The following is a 26,749-nucleotide window of genomic DNA, read 5'->3' on the forward strand; positions in this document are numbered from 1 at the left end:
TAGTTTTTACCAAGCTCTTCTTAAATGAGGTAATCGGGTTGTTTTATGGAGAAATCTTTTGATTGATCGTATCCTGACCCCTAGAATTATACGGTTTTTCAAACCTTTCACACACTGAACACAGTAATGCAGAAGCATGTTGTGTGACTCAAATAATGGTTATTGTTAACGCTTCGAATTGTTGCACCACATATACACGAGGTACTCCGTTATATCTTTAAATGAACTAGGAAGTTGTGAGCTGGAATAAGAGTGTGATAGACGTGATGGGAAACAATATGTGTAGATGTGATGTCCTAGCGTACTGTAGTAGCTCTACGAGGCAGGTAAAATATTTTCTAAAGAAGTCAAGTCAATTCACTCAATTCACTCGGAAGTAATAGTAACTGACTGGGTTGTTCCGGCCAACAACCTGTCACAAATATTTAAAAGAAAGATTGGCTACTTGGTTGTTGATTAGGCGGCAGTTGTTCTGTTCAACAGACTTGGAAATTAACTTGCAAACATCTCGTCACCATGCGAAGAGGCATCATCAGTGAGCGGTTGGGAGATGCATTACCGGTAGCTACCTAGGCTGACTGAAACATCCCCATTCGGATTATCATTAAAATGTGTTTTTTTTTCAGGGAAATTTAATGTTATTTCTTTTTAATACCACCGCCCTCTACTCTACCTGTTATTGTTGTCCTGCTACTGATGTCTTCATAAAGTTCGCACAAACTGAAGCCACAAAGTACCTGGCGGGGTTCAGAAACGGAGCCTTTGTTGTGCCCAACCTTCCTGTTGCTATCTGTGATGACATATTTCGTGACTATCAACAAAAGAATAAATGTGACCGCTGGCAGCCTTTGGAAGAAAATGTTCCAATGAAAGTGCGTTTTTCCGACAACTACGCTCGAAGACACCATGCCTCTCTGGGTCAGCCACCCATCATTGGGAAAGTTTTAGATGATCTCAAAGAAGGGTATGTAACGGTCCGTTGGCTGAGTGATCCTGATGAGGCAAGTGAATGCAAATCAGTGGCCGAGTCCTACTGCATGGGCGCTTTTGTAAGTGCAATAGTTAGATGCTCACTTGTCTATGTTGTTAGTACTCAGTTGAATTTACAGCAAGTTACGTCGATTTTCCAATCCGTCTTTTCACTAAAAAATCTTGACGTCAGATTCCGCAGGTTGGTTACAAAGAGAAAATATCTCAAAACTGACAAAGAAACTTCCAGTTAGCAATCTTTTTTCCAACTAGAAAATTCGACGAAGCGAACCAAAATGTGACACCTCTTTAGATGTGAAAACTAAGCATTCTTTGAGCGCAAACGTAGCATGGTGGGAAAACTACAACTGCTGACTGCTCATTCATATGAATGCGGGTAAACATTTGGGTTTCTGGCGATTATACCCCAGATAACAGACACGTGTGCGCCTCCGTGTTCCCCACAAATCCAGCTTGTTCAGTTTCCAGGTTCAGCAGCTCTTATGACACCCTTGTGTTTCGCACGCTTCAGCTCTCTGGCCAGAAGTTGGTGATCGGTGAATTGACTAACCCTGGTTCGTATCATTTGCCTTCAAACTATCCTTTTTCTGTGCCTTCCCTTCTCACGAGATCCATAGCAGGAATTCTTAGGCTGCCAATCATAATGCCCATATCATGGCTTTCGTTTCTTTGTATTCGGCTGACCATATAAAGGCTGCTTTGGAAACCTGTTTCCTTCCATTCGACAAACATTTCAGTCACCGTAGACGATTAGGTGTGATCACGACCTCCATTCCATCACAACGCTTCTCCTAACGACCCTTCTTTTCCACACTCCGCCTGCGGCGGCGCATGTGAAAGCTACTCAGGTACCGGAGCTTGCATCGGTACGTGATCACTGTTTCAATGACGCAGATAGAACCGCTACCTTGTGGATGGCTCCGGGTCCTATACAGCCGTTTTCGAGTTTGCCAAAAGTTACACTAGCCCTGGCACCACCTAATTTCCCCTCATTATCGACGACAAGGTCAACAAACGGCGTGCCTATTAGGTAGAAGTCTACTCAGTAGTTCACAGACTTCCTCCCAGTCTTGACATACGGAGGGGAGATGAGGACTCCACCTTGCACAGGTTCGTGCAGAACCAAAGTCTGCTCCAAAATCTGCCAAATTGCACAGCAGAAGTTTTATGCTCCTAAACTGGACGCTGCAGTTCATTCTGTGTTTGTGTGAAGAATACACAGCCGTCTGCACATACCTTAGGGGGCGAAGTTTGATTTAGTGCATCAGACTGCTTGCACCAACACGTTCATTACTGAAAATACATCCGTCAACTCGACATTTCAGCACCGTCGTCCACGAAATATGTATCCATGATGGCCGTCAGATAGAGGCTGAAGAAAGTTGGGTCAAATATTCATCCACGTTTTACGTCATTGGGGATTTCGAATTCGTTTGAGCGGGATCTGTTGATTTTCATCCCTATTTACATTTGGTCACATAGGCTTCGGATGTTGCTGATGAATTTCGGCGGGCCGCAGCTATTGGAACTCACTGTGCACAGTACTTTTCGGTTACGTAATCGAGGCCTTCGTTATGATCATAAAGAAAGCATCAAGGGAATGGTTATTTTCACAGGAATTCCCCTGAAATAGTGGTGCAGCAAGTATCCGGTCCGTCGTGCTGTGACTGGCACAGAATTCACATCGTTCTTCGGGATGTATGCTTTGATCAGGCATTTGAGTAGAACACATGCAAGGATCTTCTCTACACAGCTCATCAGACTGGTTCCTGCTTAGTCGTCAGGAGCATTCTTACTTCCGTAACCTTTGTAACTGCACGACTAGAGAATCTTTTAATTTTGATGGAGCTCCCGTTTCCTGTCGGATCATGCAGGGTAGTTGAAGAAGTGCATTCTCCAAAATCGGACCACCATACGTGAACACCTCTTTTGTTAGCATGTCTTTTTTGCTACCGTGGGGCATATATATGCTTTTCTCGATCCTCAGGTTTCTGATCTCCGACGGCCACCCGCTCTTTTAGTTGCGGTTCAACACTAATAGCAGGTTTCACACATGTGCCAGATCTTGAGCACCCGGGCTGTGAATAATGCACAGCTGAGGGATTGTTATAAGCTACTAGCTGAAGGTTTGTGTGAAAACGCTCCTGTCGATTCTGTAGTAGCAGCACTGTGTTTCGCCCACTGCGTCATGCCACTCGCCGTTCGGTGGACCATGCTTCGCAAAAGTTGATCAGCCCGTCAGCGCCACAATCCAGAATCAGGACCTGGACTGGTTGCCATGGCCTGGGCGTTTGAGCTTGAGATCCCACCAGCCTCATCGACTTCCAAGGAGCATTTTGGCAAACAACGACCGGACCTTTGACGCCATGTGAAAGCAAACAAATCACGAGCTCCTGGGTCCATCTGCATCACTGCCTCGTGTACCATTGTTCCGTTCTCGAAGGTGAAGTCCAGTCTCCTTAACTCCTTACAGCGATCAGCCGTCTGTCTCTTCGCAGCACAGTGGGGTTTCCGCACACTTCGTTATCTCCTGCCTTGACTAACCAGATGCCATATTTCAGCAGAATACCGGTTATAATGGCCACACCAGGGCAGCTCATGGGTCTCGTTCTGCAAGTCATGGATTTGGGTTCTTCTGGTCCGGTCCGTTTGGTGAGACTGGGCCACGAAATCAGTCAAATTGACGAAGTTGCCTGCGTCATGTTGTGGGTCGTTTGACCGTGCAATCACTGCTGGAAATCAGTAGGAAATCCTCCCTTACCTACTGCTGGCTGTTCGAAGGGCACACGTAGCTCCAGGTCATCTTACTGCGCCTGTGTGTGATGTCCAGCTCACCGGCTAGTGTGACTTTCACCACAGGCCTGACGACCCAGTTTGAGGACAGCGCTATAATGGTGACGCATGCTGTCTCCGAGCCCAAACGACACGTGTCGCGTCGGCTACGAAGTCGTTCCCACACCCAAGATGAGGCTTTGGTGAAATCTCACCCTCAAAAATCCAGGCTATGGCAACCAGTCCAGGTCCTGATTCTGAGTCGTCGCGCTGATGGGCTGATCAGCTTTGAGAAGCGTAATTTACAGACAGAAGACCAGAGTCCACCAAACGGATGGTGGCGTGATATTGTGCAGCGCGTTTTTGGGAACCCCATCTATTAGCCACCGATGTTTTCTAAACTGACGAAATGGGAGTCGCGTCTAGGACCTGGTCACATGCGCTCATGATGTAAGTGACACAATACAAGGTTTAACAGTACATATTGTACAAAGTCATCTGATGATGGCTGGTGTGGGACGCCAGCAGCTGTCAATACATGCAAATAGACTTGTTCTGCTTACATATGTGCTTATTAGACTGTTCCAAGGTTGCGGAAATACCTTACCCGTCAAGAATTATAAGCATCACTCAAGGAATTGAGAAGATTTTAGGTGGAGCAGTTTTGATAATTCTTTTAGGCTCAAGGAAAATACACAGCACGTGTATGAATCGGGTATGAAGTTCTTTCGCGACCGGTTTCAGGGCAACATACCCAGAGGCCATTTCGCACAGTTGGTCACATTGATTTGTGTCAGTGTGAGATACTATTAAAAAAAGCTGCCTACCCACCACTGTTATTGAATTACCCAAACAATATTTTTGTTTTCAAACCTCCTTTAGAACCGCTACGAAGTACGCTTGCCTTCGGACATAGAAATCCAGTCCCGGCTACAGATACTGTATCGGCAGAGGCAAAAAGGTATTCGTCATTACCTTATACAACTAAAAATTTAGCAACCACCAAATCAGACTTTGTTGAGACAAAACATATTTCTGATACTTTTCAAAGCAAGGACACGCTGAGTACAGGGATCGTAAAAAAGGCGGATCAGGTAGGTTGCGCAATTTTTGTTATGTCGTATAATCTGTCAACATACAAGAACATCTGCAACACTCGTGGTCACCCCACAAAAGCTCTACACCCCCTCCCACTTAATTGTGGACGATCCCCTGACTTTTGTTATCCTAGTTCTTCAATTATTTTCTATTGCGGTAGACTCCCTGAAAACACTATCAAAGCCAGAGAGCACCCAAGCGTGAAATACATGCTCTTTCCCAGCGCAATTTAACAGCAAAGAAAAAACATCCACAAAGGTGCCAATAGTCTTTTTCCTACACTGAATGTAGCTTGGTAGATCTTAGGGTTTGCAGTTTGCATACTTGAAATCATGGGTCATAATGTGGTAAACAGAAGCTTCTAACCCCATATCAGTGGCATTATTTTAGAATGTTTTGTTGGGACCAGTACAATGCCAACCATTCACATGCCTTTACATCTGTACTGAATCGAATGGAGTATGATAAGAGAGACACGGTTTATCACACCGTGTAGAAAGATGGTGCAAGCTAACAGCACAAAGTCGGTGTCGGGCGGTCGGATGGCAAATTTTGGTCGGAGTTTATGTCGGGAAACCTAGTAAGGAAATTGAGATATAGGTACACAAACTACGGCTTCTGCGAACGTCTGAGGCAGTTGGAATTCAACAGCTTTTGATATCTGCTGCGTGCTTATCAAGCTGTCTTTAAAATTTAGGCCCGCCCTAGTGACGCATACGTAAACCTCAGAAGCTCTCAGCTGTCTGTACAAGCTGACCTCATTTGTTCTTTTAAAAAGGGCCCAGCTGCCGCATGTCACTTGTCACGATATAAAACCAAATTGTTTTGCCTCCACACAGCAATGTCTTGCTTGCAAAAAATATTTTCCAGAAGGGATTATGATCTAAAAAAAAACAAAGGATCTTAAATAAATCATTCCATGTAAGCTTGAAGTTGATAAAGAGACAAATTAGTCAGAGCTGAAATCAGTGAAACACAAATCAAAATGGGAGAATCCGATCGTAAACCGCCGCAAAGGGTCCCACTTGTATGAGGGTTGGGCTACTGCCAGGGCGCCCACGCCTAGTTAAAAGGACGATTAGGGTCCTCAATCAAAGCCTTGGGCTCAAAAATCAAACTGCAAGGCAGCGGTATTGGGCCGGAAATGAAAGTAGATTAATAATTTTTGACCATTTTGGCACCATTTAAGATTTTGGTGCATACCTAGGTAGTTGTATTTGCTCTGATGAAAGTGTGTCTGATGAAGTTTGTGCGAAAATCTCAAAGGCTCGAATCACGTTTACTAATTTGCGTCACTTGTGGCGCTAAAAAGGCATATCACTAGATCTTAAGGATCGCGTGTACCGGGCTACAGTAAGGGCTGCGTTGTTGTATGGGTGCGAAGCATGGCCTCTGCGGACAGATGATGTGAGGCGTCTTCAGGTTTTCGACCACCGATACCTCAGAAGCGTTGCTGGTTTTGGATGCCGTCAGCATGGTGGTAACAATGCGATTAGAAAACGGGTATTTGGTTGTGCTGCAGGTACATCAAACTGCAAGGCAGCGGTATTGGGCCGGAAATGAAAGTAGATTAATAATTTTTGACCATTTTGGCACCATTTAAGATTTTGGTGCATACCTAGGTAGTTGTATTTGCTCTGATGAAAGTGTGTCTGATGAAGTTTGTGCGAAAATCTCAAAGGCTCGAATCACGTTTACTAATTTGCGTCACTTGTGGCGCTAAAAAGGCATATCACTAGATCTTAAGGATCGCGTGTACCGGGCTACAGTAAGGGCTGCGTTGTTGTATGGGTGCGAAGCATGGCCTCTGCGGACAGATGATGTGAGGCGTCTTCAGGTTTTCGACCACCGATACCTCAGAAGCGTTGCTGGTTTTGGATGCCGTCAGCATGGTGGTAACAATGCGATTAGAAAACGGGTATTTGGTTGTGCTGCAGGTACTTTAATCCACGAAAACATTCACCACCGACTACGATGGCTCGGTCATGTGCTACGTATGCCGAAACACCGTCTGCTGAGACGAGTGTTGTTCTTGGTTCCTCCTTCAGAATGGCGCAAACCACGAGGTGGACAGCGGATGACTTGACAGAAGGGCGTGAAAGAGATCACGAAGCACACCGTTCGTGCTGCCAGTTTCTTTCTAGATTGTCTGGTTGAGCGGTTGCAGGTGTAAGCACCTCAGAGTGCTTGACATAGGCCAGCACTAGGTCCCCCCTCATCAACTCCTTTTCTATTCTTTTCACTTTAGTGTTTTTAATATAATTATGTATATTTATATTTATATTTGACGAACCTTATGGTTGTGCGGCAGTGAAGCATCAGTGTCAACACTGATGTTGTTTTCTTTGTTGATAATGCTAACAATAATAATAATAATGTAGGACGTTAGAGACATGAGCCGCTGCCAAGTAAGCTTAATCAACACACGCGCGAGAAGAGGAAACACCCGCCCACTGATGATATTTCATGGGATGGTAACGAAACGTCTGCAAACGAATGATAGGACTCGTCGAACAGGTCAGCAACTAACAATGTGGGCACAGTAACGCTAAGATATCAATCTCGTGGAGGCAAAGTAAGTGAGGGAACAGTCATGGATAAGTCATTCAAACATGCTCAGTTTTTTTGGAAGACCTAGTTCTCCTATGTAAAGGCCATCCCCATACAAAAATGGTCGGCATAAGATGGATGACTGTATTATGATTAAATATGAGTAGGTCTAGGACCACAGATGTTGCGGATCGTCGCCCAGTGTACTCATAAATGTAAAGCCTCATTTCGAACAGTAATTGAATTAGAGAGGAGTTTAGATGCTTTTGACAGTGAGTCTATGGCTGAAATCTAATTCATCAAGGTCTCAGAGATAGTTCGCTGTAGGTGTAAACTTCTTTAATTCATGGTAGAGGCTATCAGCAGCGTGCATCTCACGAATCTCTACAGGAATTCTGTTTGGTGACCATCCAGTCATTAGCCAAACGTTGAAGCATTCGGCAGAAAGTGATCTAGCAACATCCGCACAAGAGAACATCTGACGGGTGCGGATCTGAATATGCATAAAGAGTTATATGATGTGCACCACAAGTGATTCCCGACAAGAATGAAACAGATGTACAATGCACCTTAGCTTTCCAGTACTGACTGCCCTTACATACAACAAGAAATCTCCGTTAAAGTATCGCAAGCTTTGCAGTTACCACGGGATACACCCAAACAATTTTCCATCACCGATCCATCCATGAATAGATGATTCTTTAGATTCATATTCCTTTTTTTGGAGCGGAGGAGCGGAAAGCTTGGAAACTGTAACAGACTTGATGGGTTGTTGTTGGGTGATACCGGCCACCGTCAATGACTGACTTCACTCACTCCTATTCTTTTACTACTGAAGGAGAAAAATCCTAGCTTGGTAGGACTGACACTCTGGTGGTAGAGTGTTGCTTATCCGAATGAGTTAAAACTAGGGATATTCGTTACGGTCAGCTGTATCCGATCATAAGTTAGACTAGGTTTCCGTCTACCGAGTTCGAACGTGTTAAATACAGTGGTCTGAAGTGTGACACCCGTGATTCGTTCATGGGTGAGAATTGGAAGACGCGCTCTTCCTCGGGGCCAATCCATTGAAACCGGACTGCGTTCCGTACCTAGTATGAAAAATGCCCTTCCATTTACCCGAGTTATGGCTTACACGTGCATGAGAAGGGGTACACAAAGCTAGTGGTATGTCAAACGGATCTGGATGATAGGGCTGGAACCCAGACTCAGGTAAAGATTAGCGATCTTTTCATACGATGCGATCAGGATCCGCTTGAGGCGGCTCCATTTTTTAGTATTCATTCGTGCGCTCATGTCCGTCATCCTATGCTGGTTGCTCGAACCTGCAGTCACCGAACAGAACACGCTTTCATCTTCCAGTCTCCTGACTGTCGGCCAGAAAAATAGCAGCTCCGATTCCGCTACTTCAAATCACGGCAGAACCGCTGGTGCCATATACCAGATATCTCCAAACTAGGCACGAGCCATCCGACTGCAACGGCGATCAATCTCAGCTACCTTCCGCAGATGTCCGTGCGACCTTTCATTTCACGTCTATGTGGGTTCCTGTTTGCACACAGTAGTTTAATTATGACGTCCTGAATGTTTTCACGCCGGAATCCACTCAGATCTTCCTATTGGTAACACTCAGGAACTTGAGTTTGGGTGACCGGGGCGTGGTTACGGAGGGTCGAGCATACTGTGACTGACGGGAATAGCATAGTAAGAAGTGTACGCGCAAGAAAGCAGCTTACGATGGCTAATATGCACAAATCTCAAACCTCCTTTGTGACTGAACCAAATTTAGTATGGCTAAACAAGTGCAGGTGAATTTTACTATGCATGAAAACCCGTTCCAGGCACTCAGTGACCTGTTGGGATGAATTTTTAACCTTTGTCTCTGTACTGCCCAAAAATTCTTGCTTGTCCACTTGATGCATAAATTTTAGAACATCGTGCTGGCTCCGGTTCCACATACAGTCACTTCCTATCTTCTTCCAATGACACAAAACTGGCTAGCTGAGGCGCTTCTGCCAACATTCAGCCGAGTGGTACCTTTCCTATTCGCTTCATGTACCCCAAAACTGCTACGAGAGCCACCGGTGACACGCCACCGCTCATCCAGTGAGTTTTATTTCACAGGTAAAGAATATTTCGGCGGATGGTGAGCATCAGGTAAATTCGCCCCACTATCCGATAAGGAATATTACCAAATTATTACCAAATATTACCAAATACTCTTTTCCTGTTACACTGCAAAACAGGGCCTGTGTGTTTTACAGCTATCAGCAAACAGTAAATTTTCTAGTGGATGCGAAGACCTTTCCGATAGACACTTAAGACTGAGATTTCCTAAGAATATAGTAGCGTAGCACAGGAGATGGCCTGGAACACGGAATAGTATATTACTGAAACAGCAATATCATGGGGGAAATTTGTTAATAAAAAAATTTCAAATTCTGTCCCTGTTTAGAGGACCGCGCAGTTCTTCAGTGTCACTACTTGTGATACGCTAGCTGGACCGATTATTGAGTGGCATTGATAATTAGCGCTGAATAGTTTATCGTTAACGTCCTTGACACGTGGATCGCATACAAGCCGACGAGAACAAGGTATAGCCGGCATCATGTTCGTGAGTTTATAAGTGAAGGCAGAACAAGTCAAGATCTGCTGAACCAAAAATTCTCAAACTGTTTACTCTGTATTTTGATAATAAAAACAAATGTGTTCATTGTATGCCCTTGTTTACGGAGATATGATACAAGAAGGAAATAAGCACCGGTTCAAGTTAGGATTATCACTTTTCACCCTGAAGCCAACTGGACTTGTCCTGGTCTACCTCCTATAGCTCTACATATGTCACCGGTGGGAATATGCAGTCGTCCCACTCCCTCTACCATCTTATGGCAGTTCGACTCCATACCAAAGAATTTTCAACAGACATAACCAGAGTGACCATTCTTTTAAGATCTGAGTGCCGGTAGGTGCGCATATCTCACAATCTTTCTTCAACATTGCTTACCAATAACAAGAAGCCAAATACTAGTGAACTTCTTGGAGTCAGGCTATTACCACCTTAGGAGGAAGAAGCAACAATCGGTAAAACAGACTTTCTCTTTCTACTTACAATTCACCTGATGCCGCAAGTGTTTTCTCAAGCAACTCCGCATAATTTTGCCAAGGGCAACTAGTTGCTATTCCTCATGTGGAATTTCTCATGCTGGCTTGTTAGCAGAAAATGTGAATTAATGTGTCTGTGACAGAAGAGCCTGTCGCAAAGAGACTGGACCTTACCCTGGTGTGACGAATTGTTCTTCCGCGACCCACTGAGCTATACTGGGTGGTGTTCATGCGGCACACAGTCTAACCTACTAGGTTGGTCAATCGTTAGAGATCTGACGAACAATTTTCTCGTCCTCCAGGTTCGGGATCTGAACATTTGTGGAAACTTGTTTTTACAAACACAGTCATGCATTTGCATTTCCCGCCAAACACCGCCGTCTTGTTGTCAGGCTTTTGAGCCAAAGGCTTTGGTTGAAGGCACTAATCGTCCTGCTGTCTAGATTTGTGCGCCCTGACAGTATACCAGTCAACGTACAACCATGATACTTACAACTAAAAATAACCTCATACTACATCGGCCGTCACGTGGTTGCACCGGCCGGGTCACCTTATCTGCTGCATACAGTAGGAAGGGTAAGCGAAAACATGCTGCTGCTGGCGCCTCCATTCCTACACTTTCACACTCAGCTGCAGCTTTTGTACGTCCGACACTTCAAAATCTGTTTTCAAACCCCGAAAGCCGATCTAATTAGCTGTCTTTAATGTTCGCACACTGAAGCAAGCAGGACAACAGGTGGGTCTTTCTCGTATGTTAGATTTTCTCTGTATTGACATACGCTCTCTGCCAGGAACAAGAATACAGGATGCAAGTGATGTATTAGAACTGACTGTCCCCTCGCTCCCTTCTCGGTTTCGGCTGCGCACTTCTGGTGGTGCAAAACCACTCCAGTTGGATATGTCAGGAGAGTACTGTATAAAGCGACCGAACGGAAGTGTCTGCCAGATTGGATACTCGTTGATAGTCGCCTCTGCGCGGTTATTTTGACAACGTTTGTAAGAGACTCTCGAGAAAATGAATTATATACCAACCGGTTTACTGTGTCTGCTTACGCCCCAAAGGACTGTAGCCCTGAATCTGCTAAGGACAGTTTCTATGATGCTTTAGGTGCTCAGAAGCTCGTCATCATCACTGTGTTTGGTGGTGATATGAACGCCAATGCCGTTAGATTAAGCGCTGCTGATGCCCGATTGAATGCTCGTATGATACGAGACGCATGGATAACGGAAATCGTCCACTTCAAATGTTCGCGCACCACAGATTGTTCCTTTGCAGTACCGGTTTCCTGAACAGCAAAAATCGCTTGAGATCGTGGAGCCCACCAACAAACCAGTCCCGAATTCGAAAAGACCATATTGACGTCAGTTACCGGTGGCCAGGGTCGATCGCCGTTTCTCGCTTCTTCTGGAATACCATCATGGACTCCCACCATTCACTTGTGATCTGCTACCTTTCATTGCGCTTTTCAGGTATACGCAGAGCGCGCACACCTCGCTTAGCCACTGGGAAGCAGATGGGAAGCAGATGGATCCAGAAATCAAACGGAACCTTCAGAACCGGCCTCTCCAACACATGTCGGACCGTCCTGTCTAATATTAACAACCAGTGGGAACAGATATCCACAGTGCGACTAAGGGCTGGAACTTCTGTTTTCGGCACAACCCAGCCAACCTCATTGAAACATTGAATCTCTGGTATGGTCGTGGCTTTGCTGGAGGCCAAGTGACAGATTCTTCCCGACGGCAACCATAACTAGACCTGACGCATCATCCGACGCCGGGTAAAATGGAGTGTCCGTGCCGACCGAAAGGGTTGGGGGAACCGATAGACCGAAGAAATGGAAGAATCAAATGTTATGGAAACGTCTACAGGCTGTTCCACTAGATTCGTTCGAGTGCTCATCGGAAGAAGGGCTCAGGGAAACCTTCGGGGACAACAATGGCTCTCATACCCAAAAAAGAACGTTTGGATGGCTGAGCCCAGTACTTCGAACAACAACTTAGCTGGCCACCTGCCACCGGGCTTCCGTTCTTCAACAGAACGGTGGACTGTGAACATGGAACCCATCTCAGTCTCAGAAGTGTCCGAATATAGATCTATACTCAAGTGTCATCGTGGTGAATTCTTTAGTGCCTATCTAGCCTATTTGGGTCTATCTAGTAGAAAGACACTGTTTGAGATAACTGAGGTGGGTGGATAATAGAGTACCAGCAGTAAAATGTGGTAACCACAAAGATGTTAGTTTGATCTCCGTTTCAACAAGTCTTCCGGCGCTACTGACTCCTCGGTGTCTTACGGTGACTTGCGAATCCTTGATCTGTGAGAATCAAGCGGGAGTTCAACCGGGTATATGTCGCATTGACCACAGCTTCACACTCCGTTAGGTATTAGAGCAACACCATATGTACAAACGACTTACAATCTTTGTATTCATTGACCTTGCGTTCGATTCTGTCGATCGCTTAGTGTTGTTAACGAAACTTGTTCAACGGGATATGTCCCGGAAGTTTGTAAGAGTGTATGGTGAGCTCTCTAAAAAAGTTCTCTACAAAAGATGAAGTCCTTCATGGATGTCCACTCTCTTTTCGTTCTCGTTCAACTTCGTTAATGATGATATGTTGAGGCGAACACTGGAAATTCTTCAAAACCTCGGTGTTCAAATAGTCACTGGTGGCAAACATGTTGGTCTGGTCTGCCCTCATTTTCGAAGATGAAGGCGCAGCACAAGCTCTCAAATAAGCTGACCACCATCATACCACTTTTGACATGCACCTAGCAACTTCAAAGTGCTTCAGAACGAACAGTCTCTGTACATATCCATTACAATTCAAGGGGAATCACTGAAGTTTGTAGGGAATTTCACATAAATCGGTAGTAGTATTGTCTCTGAAAGAAGTGTGTCTGAAAAAGAGAGTGTACGACTCTCGAAGGCCAGAATCACGTTTACCAATTTGTGTCACTTGTGGTGTCGAAAAGGTATATCACTGGATCCTAAGGGTAGCGCGTACCAGGCTACAGTAAGGGCTGCGTTGTTGTATGGGTGCTGGACGTGGCCTCTACGAACAGATAAGGTGAGGCATCCTGAGAGTTTTGACCAACGATGCCTCAGAAGCTTTGCTGGTTTTGGATGCCATCAATGGATTAGTAACGATGTGACTGGAAAACGGGTATTTGGTTGTGCTGCAGGTACTTCAATCCACGAAAACATTCACCACCGACTACGATGGCTCGGTCATGTGCTACGCATGCCGAAACACCGTCTGCTGAGACGAGTGTTGTTCTTGGATCCTCCTTCAGAATGGCGGAAACCACGAGGTTGACAATTTGTGACTTGGAAGAAGGGGTGAAAGAGATTGCGAAGAGTTTGAGTGTTGCTGGTGCAGTACGTCTTCCAGGAAGGGGTTGGGGGAATTGCAAGAAATGGCGGTCGAGTGGGGTCAACGGTATTCTTATTGTCAGTTTCTTTCCAGATTGTCTGACTGAGCGCTTGGAGGTGTAAGCACCTTAGAGTGCTTGCAACAGGCCGTCACCAGATCCCTTCCCTTACCTACTCTTCTCTTTTCATTCTAAGGCTTGAAATATAATTAAGCAAACTTTATGGTTTTGCGGCAGTGAATCATCAGTGTCAACAGTGATGTTGCTGTCTGTGATGGTGACGATAATTATGGTGTTGATTATAAGAAAGCGAACCATAACTTATGGGAAAAATACTTTGGAAACCCAGTCGATCAAGTTTTCGAAGCAGTCGAAACCCAGTGGGATATGCGTGAAAAAAAAGTGTTATGAAGTTATTGGCGTATATAGACATGATTCTGTACAGCAGCGAATTCGTCTATCAGCTGGATGCGTTAGGTTTTTTCCTCTACGTAAACAGACAAGTGCTTTTGTCTCCACTATCGGGAACTGTCACCTTACTTGTTGCCAAGTTGGCTTTCAAATACTAACTTCGGGCAAGCCCTGATTAGTGAACCATCGGAAAAGTGTCCCGATTCAGTCATCCAGAGGAAGCTTGTCCAAATGGAGCAAAAAAATATCACAAACCCTATTATATTCGTCGGAGTAACCTGTAATTACAGTGAATCGAACATCAAGGAATCCCGGCACCTTTTGCCAGGCCCTGAAGCAAGATGACTGCGAAGCAAACTCGTAATATCTCTAGATGCTTACCCGAACCAAATGAGGACAGTGTGCGGCGACTGTTGTGTATCAATTTGCCTCTCTCGTACCCTTTGGGTGGCTTACTTCCAGAGCTCTACCCAAAATGCGTGCTGCTGTGTGCTTTTTGACCTACTGGGCTAATAATAACAGTACTTTCAGAGAAACACTAAGAAACATTGAACAGTGGAGAAATATGGTTTCATACCAAAGTTTAAAATGGCATTTTTCACGATACATGAATAGACTTAATACGCTACTCATAAGGTTGCTGGGATACCTTTGACAACCCACGACCATTTTCGTCCTTCTTGGAGCTCATCAGCTAGACACAGTTCCTGAGTTTCCGTCAACCTTATGTTCTTCTTGAACTCAAATTATACGAAATTAGCGAAATACACTCATTTGAAAACAAATTTGGTTTTGCGAGAGGCTCCCCCGGAACGCAGCTTGAATCTCTCGTTTACGATGTTATGACGAGAGATTCAGCTGGGTCCCGGGCATTTTTTCACGTTCGAAAACGTGAAAGGTCAAAGCGGAGCTTGGAAGCGTCAAACCGGAATTTCCATACGGTATATAGCTTAAATTAAACCTTTTTGCGCTTTTAGCACCTACGCCCAAACAAACAACAGGACGCATCCCAATTAATTGAGTTTGCTAGTCGCATTTAGAAGGTAACAATCCGGTTACAACTTCAGATAATGTAATCCACGGCCACCGCGCACAACGGACAATAATTCACCTCACTTTTTTACTTGTTCACGCATCGGATGTGTTCCTATTTTAACCCTTTTTTTCGAAAAAGACTAGTCAGACCTGTTAAGCTGTCTTTACTAAGAACCCAAGATAACCATGATCAAAGCTGTATTCGGATCAATTTTTTTAGAAAACTGTGGCTACGAATTGCCGGGTTCCACAGGTCCAACAGGCGAAAAACTGATGGTCAGTCCGATTTTACATGGTCCATAAAGGTGACCTAGGAGAATGGAAACCAGTCTAGGTCTGTCTCTTTTATATCAAGGCTGACAGTGGATCCAGATCCACGATCCATTGTTACCTATTCTGACAAATACAAAATTTAGTTCTTCGATCCATTTCTTTTGGATTTTAAACATATTTCAGGAAGATAACAATCGATAATGTGCTACTAAAGCAGTAGGGACACCTCATTTTTTGGGAGAAACTCAAAGCAAAAATCGTTATTTTTTAACCATTTCATTGAAGTCACACATGCGGAAAGTTCAGCGTTACATAAATTCCTTTCAGGTCCTTTGATGACGGCGGCTTCTGAGGTCAATCCTTCTTTAGAGCACAAAGAGAACAGTCAAACCATGGTAAGTTACTGTGTTCAAAATGATTTCGTAAACAGCTCAATAGATAAGATGTATAAGGCTTTAACTGGATGCATTCGGTTGGTTAAACTTTTGCTGCTAACAGCGCCGAAAAATGAATCGTAAATGCAAAGTCTGTGTCATGTGTCTATCACTCAAATATTGAACAGAGAAGATCCTGCCACACGATCTGCTTCCAAGGCTTAACTGTACTGTCATTCGGTGCATGGTCGCCATCCCTCGACTGATCGTCAGCATGCTGCCAAGGCCTCCGACGCTGTGCTTTGTGCACCTCACGAAGCCTAAACAATTGGCTCAGGTATCTGAAGCTCCAGTCCACACACACACACACACACAGATACACACACAGATACACAGGTGTGCGTACGACGCACCTGCCTTTGAGTGCGCGCCATCACAGGGGAAGTCATTCCCACTTGGCTCCCCCTCAGTAACCTAATCCTCACGTAGCTAGGGTACGGCAGTGAGCCGATGCAGCTGAAAGGGGGAATGCAATGCGCGTGACCTATCGGCTCATCACGGGGCTGCTACACGGATAGACCACACGCCCACTTGGCAGTGAGTCTGAACGGGCAGACAGAATTGTCGGAGCCAACCCAAGCTCACCAACCGAACAAACGGTGGACTTCGGTGGGCTGCATATGCAGCGGGCGGCTGTTTTCGTCACGGCAACAATTACTCAATTTATCAACTATAAACCATATAGCACAGGCATATTGGTTCCAGCTGCTACAATTTTGACCAGAGGAAAACGGGAAAGTGGAACATATAAGCAAGCCTTAAAGTTGAAGGTATGTTATGTTTGTTCGGAAATTGGATAGCTACGCACTGGAGGCGACAGCTTTGATGCACAAGCGCCACTAACTGCGCGATCGCGCAATTTCTGCCAATGTCATTAACCACTGGTGATTTGAGTCCCGGGGTTCCCATCCAGGGAGGCGGCAGTTGCCGACCCGACTCAGTTTACTGGTTAGTGATTTTTTACTTCGTTGCCAGGTCAAGCACTGCCCACCTCTCGATCGCTTTCACTCAGCACAAGGCTGGACAAAAAGAGTTCTGTCAGGTAGACGGTCTTCTGACATGCTGAGTACATTTCCTAACAAGCGTAGTCTATGAAACGTGAGTGGTTCATCTATCGCGAAAAAGGCCTTTCTTCCTGAGACTATCTGACGTACCTCAGTAGTGATGATCCGATGTTCCCATCAGACCTGACCAATCCTTGGAGACCGATTATCAAAAACTGACATCTTCCGTACGTCCTCCACGTGTGGGGGCCGCGTTTCTGATACACAAAGCAGTATGGATCGCACCACCGCAGGGTATACTCTGTCAGTGACAGGCAAACTCCCGTCACATCGGTATCATAGGTGTCGGAAGTTGGAAAAATCCGCCATGGCCTCTCCGATTTGAAAAATAATCTTATCTTCAGCCAGCCCACTGGTACCTATACAGCCGCCCAGATAAACAAATTTATCTACCACGTCAGTTGGCTCACCTGCAAGCATGAAATGTGGATTTGATCCCACCCAGTCCTGTAGCAGCACTTTACACTTTGCAGGTGTGAAGCACATGCCAAACCGTGCGGCAGAGTTATTTAGGTTATTTAAAATCGTTTGTATTGGGGAAGAATCTGAATCAAGGAGAGTACTATCGTCTGCATACTCAATATCTGTGAGGGAACGTCCCGGGAGCATTTCGACTCCCGAGGTTTCAGATGCAGGCGAAGAAATTTCAAGCAGTATATCAATAACAAAGTTAAATAGGAAAAAGGAAAGGGGATAACCTTGTCTTACATCACTGGACGTGGTGAACTCAGGCAAGAGCCTCCCATATACTCGTACGCGCCCGCAGGAGATCGCATACAGCTCTCTCATAAAGGAGCGAAATTTGGAACGGGAGGAAGGAAACCTCCCGTCTAAACTGCAGACGACTCCGATAGCATGAGTCAAGCAATTATCCTGACTGTAGGTTCAGAGTGGACCGTCAGTTGGACTTCAGCACAGATTATCTTAGATGTACTGCTTATTTTTTCAGAAAACTTTACGTTCTTCAGAATACCTCAGGCCAGATCAGCCAATCATGACGTAGACGTTTTGACAGAAATTCAGCAAATTGCTGATTCCTTCCATTGGGAGGATATTTATAAATTACTTTATTGGTTAATGCGAAGTGTGAAAAGTCTGGCGACATTAGCTTCTTCATCATTTGTCCCTCCATGTTTTCAGTTCATGCGTAAGAGTTTGTAGCACCATAAAACTGACTGCAGTCACTTTCATCTCATTCTGTGGCGAAGATCTGCATTTTATGGACGTAAACACATCTGGTTGTTGTATGGGCGTGAGTAGACAGGCTCTGATAAGAGAACATAAACATGAACATTAAAATAAATGGAAGTCACGGTGAAACATGCCGGAACACGTTAGCCCACCTGAACCTATTTCTATTTGACAGGCGGAACTTGCTAGGCCTGACCGAGAGTTAGGAGGCTACCAACGGTTACGCAGTGTGGCTTTCGTAGTGTAGCGAATCTCAGAGGACTATACACCGACTGAACCTAAGGCGATACACGGTTAGCGATCGATTTTCGTCCCTCCGCAATCGGCTACACAAAATCAAGATAGGTCATCAACTTGAATTGTCATCTCCCATCCCCGTCCTTCGAAGTAGGGCCTTACACGAGCTTAGGTCAGTTCTGCCTGTCCGCCCACACTCATGGCTTAGTGACCGTACGGTTCGTTTCAACTCATGTGGTCTGTCTATAAAATCACTATCGCAAGTCGATGAATCCGATACACCGTGAACATTGCATCTCCTGGATCGGCTGCACCAACGCACTGTTGCACAGGTAGAATGGGTTCTTGAGGTAGAAAGCTTCCCTCCAGAGGCGCGCGCGCGCCACAGACAGGAGCACTCATGCGCACAATGTGTGGATTGAAAGTCCGAGTGCCTGAGCCAATCGCATGGATTTCGTAGGGACGCACAGGCGCAGCTTTGGTGGTATTTGGACGACTGAGCCGAAGAAACAGTGTGAGTCAGACCGTCCCACCCACTCTGCGTTGTTTTCGTGACAAGCGACGACAGGGGGTACAGTCATCCAGCGTAACGAAACTGTGGACGACCACACCGGTACGTGAGTAATTGTGGGGGGGGGGGGCGAATTGGGCTTTCTGTTTTACGCTTGATATCCGTCAAACTCCGAGTTGTGCTTAACGAAATGTAACACACGCAGTCCAGCATGAACGTGTATATTCCAAAGTGCCTGAATTCCATCAAAGCAGTGGGGGAGCTGTACAGCTGCAGATAACTATCCTGGTAATAGAGCTGAAATGATGCTCTAAACAATAGTTGACACTGGAGTAATTTAAAAGATAACCACTCTTTTCAAATTCGGTCTACAACACGCAGCTACTTTTGTCTGAACGGGTTGCTGTGTATGCCACTGTACTGCTTAGCTTACTAGTGCACTACTGAGTGAGCAACTTACCAGTCACCGGAGTGACGACGAACCAAGACCGATTCGGAGGAGCGGCAGGTTCCATGTTGGCAAAAACAACACGACAGCCGGTCATATAACATATCTTTCCAGCTGTCAAGTGGCTGCTGACAAACTGCTCACGATAAAGTACCCTAATATAAATGGGCCCGGGGATAAGTGAGCTTAGGATCAGCTTGTCTTTGGACAAGCATCCACTGTAAATTCTACATAACGGCTCAATAATGGTGTTTTTCTCCAGGTCACATTCGAATTGACAGCGCTGAAATCGGAAGCTTGTATTATGATGAGTACCGTTGGATATTTTATAGTGAAGCTTACTTGTGGACTGACTGGTTTATTCACTCAGTAGCACATAGATCAACACCTTACAAAGGTGGTGTACATTACGTAATCTCAGGCATAGGACGATGGACTGGAGTTGAACTGTTTGATTGCACGTTAACAACCATATCAACTGACCGAGTATTAAGCTTTGTCAGACCTATGGGAACGACTAATGCTTCCGTACATCACCGCCGAGTCTGTCAGTCACACAATATAGACGAAACCCTGATGCATTGTTTCGTCTCGAGACAACATAGAACGTTGTTTGTGCGCTACAAGTTTTCTGGAGTCGCGTCAAACTAATCACAGTCAGCCTATGTAGTCCTTGCAAGTGTATGACATCAACCTAAAGGATGAGACTTGTTTACCTCAGCTTCAACTCACACATGTGATTCCCATTTGACAATCGAACAATCTTCCTGAATGTTGACCTATCGATGGAATCAGCTGGCTTGCGCTTCCCTAGTTTCGGTGACCCCGGTAACACATTCTGCCACCTCCAGAAGTGGTCACTTCTCATGTCTCTTGAACTTTGAATCAAATTTTAGTTCCCTGCTAGTAGAGAGCACTTAGTCACTCACGTTACCGCTCTAAAGTGAGGATTGTGCCCTTCTTTTCAAAGATATCCCAAGGCAAACGAATAGGAAAACAATGAAGCTTTGCTCGCACGTTTTGAGGCGGGTAAAATCCGGTTACGTACAAGTGGTGAGCCATCCTATTAGTAAGAATGATCCCGTCAAGTCCTGAAAAGATCTGAGATAAAGGGAATTCCACCTTTGTTGAACCTTGTTACTGGGATTCGTAAAATGACCGTACACAATATGCTTGAGGATGTGTTCGTTGCCATGCGTGCGTTTGATACTGACTGCTTGGTGCCTGCCAGCTTTCGACTATTCGTAACTGATACGTAAGAGGGTTCATCCTAAGGCGTCTTTTATCCTGAGAATTATCAGTTTGCAGGCTCCGAAGTGAACCATATATTACCACAGCTGGATTTTAGCAGGCTGAGCCACATGAGGTGCATCCACCTTACTGTTCAGCTGAGTGCCTCTTGCTTCCTCCTTACGGAAAATACCCGCTGACATTCATTTCTCGAGCTCACTTGTTTGCATGTTTGCGACCGACAATCACATGTCATACCAGTTGGTCAGCGGGTAAGTAGTATCGTCCGTAGATCCGTGCACCATTCCTTCGACCTTTCCAATCCAGAAATTCATGTGAGTTTCACAGTGAAAATTCAGGCACAGCTTTGTATGGGCTGGCATGCAATGAGTGGTTCTCTAAAATGCCCATTGGTTGAAAGTTTACCAGTTTTGCATCTGCTTCATCGGCTTCAGTAATTCTACTAAGGACTAAGCCTAATAAGGACTCAGTAACACACTCATCAGGTTTGCTCTCTTGATACAGGAGTCCTTTTCCAAGTGTCTTAGTCAGTCTCCCATTGTGATATCAGACGTGCGTGAAGAATGGTTTGTTTTATAAAACAAGAGAAATTTTATTGATAATAACCCCTGAATTTCCATCAATATTTTCCGCGCCTAAAACCTGGTTCATGAGTATCGAATTTGAGTCGCACCTAGACTCAATTCAGTAAATGCCTTGGTAATGCATTCAACGAGGGTTGGGAATTCAAAGAACCCATGGGAGATCTGTCATTTCGGAAGTTTACGTTAGAAGTAAAGGCAATTATTGACTGAAATAACTACACGTTTTTCCGGATGGTTTTCACACGAAAAGCCTTCCTGGTTTCTGAAAACGATCCCCTTATCATCAGTTGGTTAAACAACTCTTAGTCCCTACGGCTGAAGAAAAAGTCAGCCAACTGGTTGAAATGTTTGTTCAGAACGTGCATCTGCGAGCAGTCAGCCAATCGGCACAAGCGCCTGCAGTTTGTAGTGCTGACTGTCCGTGAACGAGGTTATTGTCTGAAGTTGTAGCTCAAGAAATTCTAATTCTCTAAAGTAAGACTAAAAAATAAGAAATGTTTTTTTCTCGATCTCATCAGACATCCCACTGGGAAGATGCAGGTTCGCTCGCAGTGGAAGGTGTCATCACTGGGCGAGGACCTCAGTCACAGTCGGATTTTTCCGAAGCAGTAAATGACGAGACTAGCCTCCCTGAAAAGTTCATGTTTCCTACCGAAAATAAACTGGCAATGGAGCCCGAGTATAAGGATCATCTGAGTTGTGGGAGCTCCAGTGGTAACCTCCTGAAAACATTTCCTTCTCCATCACAGCCAACACTGTCTATGCTAGCAACTGAGGCACAACTCAATCATGATGGATTTGTTGATTTGGAATGTGCGCCTTTGTGTCATTTGAGTGCCTGTACAGATGCATACATTACAGTGTTACCAGCCAGTACAGAGATGGCGATTGACAGTGATGATGCCGAGGATGGCGGGGTTAACGAAGGGCTCAATGATGTGGATATAGGAGAATATGAAAACGATGCAAACGAACTGAGTGAGGATTTATCGAGAAGTCTCGGCTTCGTGTCATTTAAAATACAAGAGGCTGATGTCGCAGGACCTGAGACTCATTACGACGAGGAACTCGATGCAATTGACACTGCACTCGAACAGCAAATATTGAAGAATATTGAGGAAAATGGATACATAATGGAGACTCATAGGTCTCTCTGTAGGCCGTCGAAAATCCCAAAGCATCACGGTTGCCGGAAATTTCTGAAATTCGACGACTACGAGAGCAGAGATCCCGTTTGTATGTCATCAGTAAGCCCTCGTTTCCTTGAATAACGCATTGCATCGTTTGACCCGGTTTACAAGTGTTTTGTCTTGTGTGGAGAGCCAGCTAGCTCATGTAAGCAGGTCCTTACATTCTCATCTTGTTTGTAAATAAAAAACAATATTCTTTTTAGAGAATAGTATTGGGATGATAAGTAATGAGTTTGAAAGAGTGCATTCACAACTGTCCAACAAAGATTTTTCGTCACAATGCTGTGAAAACTCACTTCACACTTTCTTTGCGACCTGCTGCTAAACTACAACATACCTCAGGCAGTACAGGCGGGAGCAAATTAAGTAGAAAGTGTTATGGTTATTTGCTAAATACATCCATTTGCACACTCATTCGGTTTCTAGTTCCTGAAACGACTTTTCCAGAAGAAAACGTCACGGCGACAATAGCCTCGGTTGTGAGTAGACATGTAGATTAAAACTTCATTAACCAGACAGGATTCGAATACATCACACTTCTCAGTTAGAAAAAATTCTGGCAGCTACCAAGGATATATCCTCCTCAGGAAGTGTGGCACCTCACTGATAGCCCACGTAGTATTACTAAGGGTCTTCCGATAACTCCATATCTCACCGTCGACCGCATGGAATGATGCCCGTAGATGGATAGGAATTCTAATTGAAAATACCAGCCTTCCGCCATCCAGTAGCCCATAGAACTATTTTCACTTGGCTTCACTCTTACCGCTGGGCAGTGACTGGTCATTTTAGCTGACTATCGAGCCTACCACTAAGGGGATGTTACGGATAGTTTGGGCTGACCGAATAATGTAGAGGACTCAGTTGCCAGGAGCCGAGCGCTCGGCAACAATTGAGATTTTCTGCCCACAAAAACACATGAGAAAAAAAAGGAATTGTAAGACAGACATGAGTATCTCCTTTCCCTGTATAATATATATGTTTTGTCCATCTAAGGTTGATCATTGTTATGACAAATGTAAAATTGGGTTGACAGCTTTGGTGAACACAATATTCCAGGTTGCAGGAAATAAATATTGTTTCCACTTTCAGTGTGAAGGGCGACTTATCAAACATTTGACACTGCTTCATAGGATGAAGAAGTTTGGACAAAGATCTACGCTTAACTTTTTATTAGCAGTCTTCTTATTTCCTCCATAGCTCAACTAGGTAAAATTGTAAGCTTTCGAAATAGACACGTTATAACTACCAAAAAGGGTCGATAGATTACCGTTAGTTGTTCCATCCACACGACCACTTAGCTACTTATCTGCGTTATCATTCTTGCTGTAGCTAGTGCAGCAGTGTATGAATATCGACATCTTGGGTTCTGAGGAGTGTAAACAAGTCATCCCACGTCAGAAAGCGACGCAGTCTCAGCAAGCAGCCGAAGACAACCAGCCAAGTTGCTCAGCTTACACCAGAACTGACACCACAAACACCCAGTCGAAATTAGTGCCTCCACATTTATACAATGAAACGAGCTTTTCCGCTGAAAACAGTGAACAAGCTGCGCCCACAATATTGTATCAGAAGACTGCTGAAGTAGATCACCAAAATCTGGTAATATCTGGCGAAAAGTGTCTTTCATCACCTCCATCGTCTCGACCCGCATTGGCAAATTTTCGAACACCTACGAACAAACCACTGGCCTCTATTCCCACGTCTGCTCCCAAACAGTTGACTCGTTTGCAGCCTTCGGATGGTATAAGGGTTGAAAATATTGAATCCAGTCTCAACGGTCTTATACCTCCGTTCGAAACCAGGACGGGAACTTCACACCTACCCTCTATAGCCACATTCACCATTCCAATGCGAGTGCACTGGCCTCCCGACGGACTTTCCACAAATGAATCGCCCTCTCTGCGAGTGGGAAAGAGCAAAACACCCATCTATCTCCGTCTTCGTCAGGAGGAAGCTACTGATCCTTCAGGAGGATTCTCTTGTTCAGTCGTCACCCTGACTTCTTCCGGATCGAGTTCCGTTTCAAATACACCACAAAAAACTTGCGAATCGGTCTCAACCAACCTGGCAGAGGACCATGTGACTTCTTCGACCAGAAACATGGGTCCAGAAGACATCCAACGAACTGAAAGTATACCAGACGCGTACACCATGAAAAATCCTGATGTCCACTTGGTACACTATTTATTGGTCAGTCCTTTGCATTTTTCATGCATGGTTGTGTTCCAGTCTAGAATTACACTTGTGAAGCGAATTTCATTCTCGAGCAATCGGTAGCGCAAATGTGTGTGGATCCGGTGCATAAAAGAAATATGGTTGTACAGAACTCACTCAGTAATCCTCGTCAAGTTTTTCAATGGAAGTTAACTGAAATGTATCTCATCTAACAAAAAAAATGTGTTGACCACTGGAAACAAACGGTCAAGGTGTGGTAAGACTAATCATTAGTTCTGAGTGGTACTGGTGATCACTTTGTGTATCACTGAGTAGCTGAGTCTGGATGGCCGTTGTCCCGAACCAGCTGAGTGTGCGCATTGGGTGAGTCTTTTGGGTGGTGCGGACCTCAGGCCTCCTTTGCATGCCCTGCTGGTCTCAGCCAATCGTCTGTTTCCATCCCACTTGACAGCTATTGGTCCCTGATAGCTTTAGAGGCGCTTGCTCCTTTTCACCCTGTGGCCTTGTTCCCTCAGGTAGGGGAGGCTGAATGGGCAGCACATGCACAGAAAGGCTGTCGTTCTGTTTCCTCTAAACGTTCTAAGGAGTACTGCTGGTACCATACTTGGTTCGGTCGATTCGCAGGAAAATGCACACAAACTTGTTTGTTCCGAGCAACATCACCTCCAGTTAGTCCGCACTCGGGAAACCAACAGGCTAGGCTGTAGACGCGAGTAGCATCCCAGCCCTCAATGTCAAAACTCGTCGTTTTTGACAAGAACTCAGGTTTCAATTTCCTGGTCAAAACTGGTGCCAACTTAAGTGTCATACCTGCCATAGTTTCTGAATCCAACCACCTATCATCGCCGATTACCTTGAGAGCAGTCAACGAAACATCTATCAAAACATGGACAACGAGCAATAAACAGCCTTCGTCGCCACTACAGCCTAGACAATGTACGTCAACCTGTTTGGGAAGCTGACAGAAGGTAATACGCATTAATAAAAAGTATGTTTACAAGAGGACAGATGTAGTATAAAAGGTAGGTGAACCTCGAGCAATATAAGTGCAAACTCAAAACAAAACAGGTCAAAAGTTGCAGACTTATCCAGTTGACTAACACTTTAACGTTGATGATGCGGCTAACCAGAGGGGGTTGACGCTTTGCGACGCTGTGCTGGTAAATCCTATACCGGTGTGTGACGTGCGTTGTTCAGGCTTTGTATAGAGCCAGAACTGCTTTCCTGCGTGCGCGTTTTTCGGTGATGTGCATGTGTGGTTGACCGTGTTGTCATTATATGTGTCCTTTTAGTGGTGGGACGTGAAAACAATAATGGGGAATCACATGGCGTCCCTCAAAAGGTCACGAAACCGCAGTTGACATGCTCATCAAGGTTGTATTCATGTCACAATGTTGACAGGTGATTGTGAGACAGACAAAACAGGCTAGAAACCTGTCTAGTGACTAGTAACTGCTTAGCTCGTGTTCACTAGTAAATGACTTCGCATCGAAGGGCTTCCCTCCTTTCACCATTTGAACGACCAAGACCGATAACGATGTGTGCAGCAGAAACTTAATGGTAAGCACGTGGTTAACTGGGGAGTGTTACCCAACAGATGGACATGGATACTCAGTCGACTATATCATTATGCGGCAGACACCTGGATCATGTACTAATCACAGAAGTGATAAGTGGGTTTGAATGCAGCGCGGATCCCTTTCTGGCGAGTGCTGATCAGGAAGAAGCTCATTCAAGTTAGATATAAGAACCAGAGAAATGCTTGGAAATTTTGTGGAACTCTGATGCAAAAGCTTTTAAACAGCCAAGTCCCGAACATACCCAAAACCAGCGGATCCCTAAATGAACTCATATACAAGGAGCCAGTGTGAATACAACTATAGTACTACAACAAGTGAGGCGAGATTAGTTGGTTGAGGATAACCCATCAACATCCACTTGTTGGATGAGGTAATTCCAGGGAAACTGCGTGGATTCCGGAGCGAACGGAGCACCGGCAATTTAATCTTATCAATGAGGCATAAATGAGAAATGTCTCCAGTGTAGCCAACCAC

General features: G+C 45.0%; 1 protein-coding gene across 1 annotated transcript in view; it reads left to right on the forward strand.

Annotated features, from left to right (window-relative positions):
• Window positions 1-626: 626 nt before the first annotated feature.
• The window catches only part of T265_13082 (hypothetical protein), a gene marked incomplete at both ends in the record, with an annotated part of 48,478 nt that continues 22,355 nt past the window's right edge, over window positions 627-26,749 (forward strand). Inside the window, 7 exons of the mRNA XM_009167139.1 lie at window positions 627-1,049; window positions 4,645-4,723; window positions 4,759-4,856; window positions 9,342-9,516; window positions 15,935-16,002; window positions 21,846-22,574; window positions 23,850-24,710. Coding sequence (XP_009165403.1) covers window positions 636-1,049; window positions 4,645-4,723; window positions 4,759-4,856; window positions 9,342-9,516; window positions 15,935-16,002; window positions 21,846-22,574; window positions 23,850-24,710 — 2,424 coding nt within the window. The remainder of the gene's footprint in view (window positions 1,050-4,644; window positions 4,724-4,758; window positions 4,857-9,341; window positions 9,517-15,934; window positions 16,003-21,845; window positions 22,575-23,849; window positions 24,711-26,749) is intronic.

The sequence above is a fragment of the Opisthorchis viverrini genome (assembly GCF_000715545.1).
Source record: "Opisthorchis viverrini unplaced genomic scaffold opera_v5_36, whole genome shotgun sequence".
NCBI lineage: Eukaryota > Metazoa > Platyhelminthes > Trematoda > Opisthorchiida > Opisthorchiidae > Opisthorchis > Opisthorchis viverrini.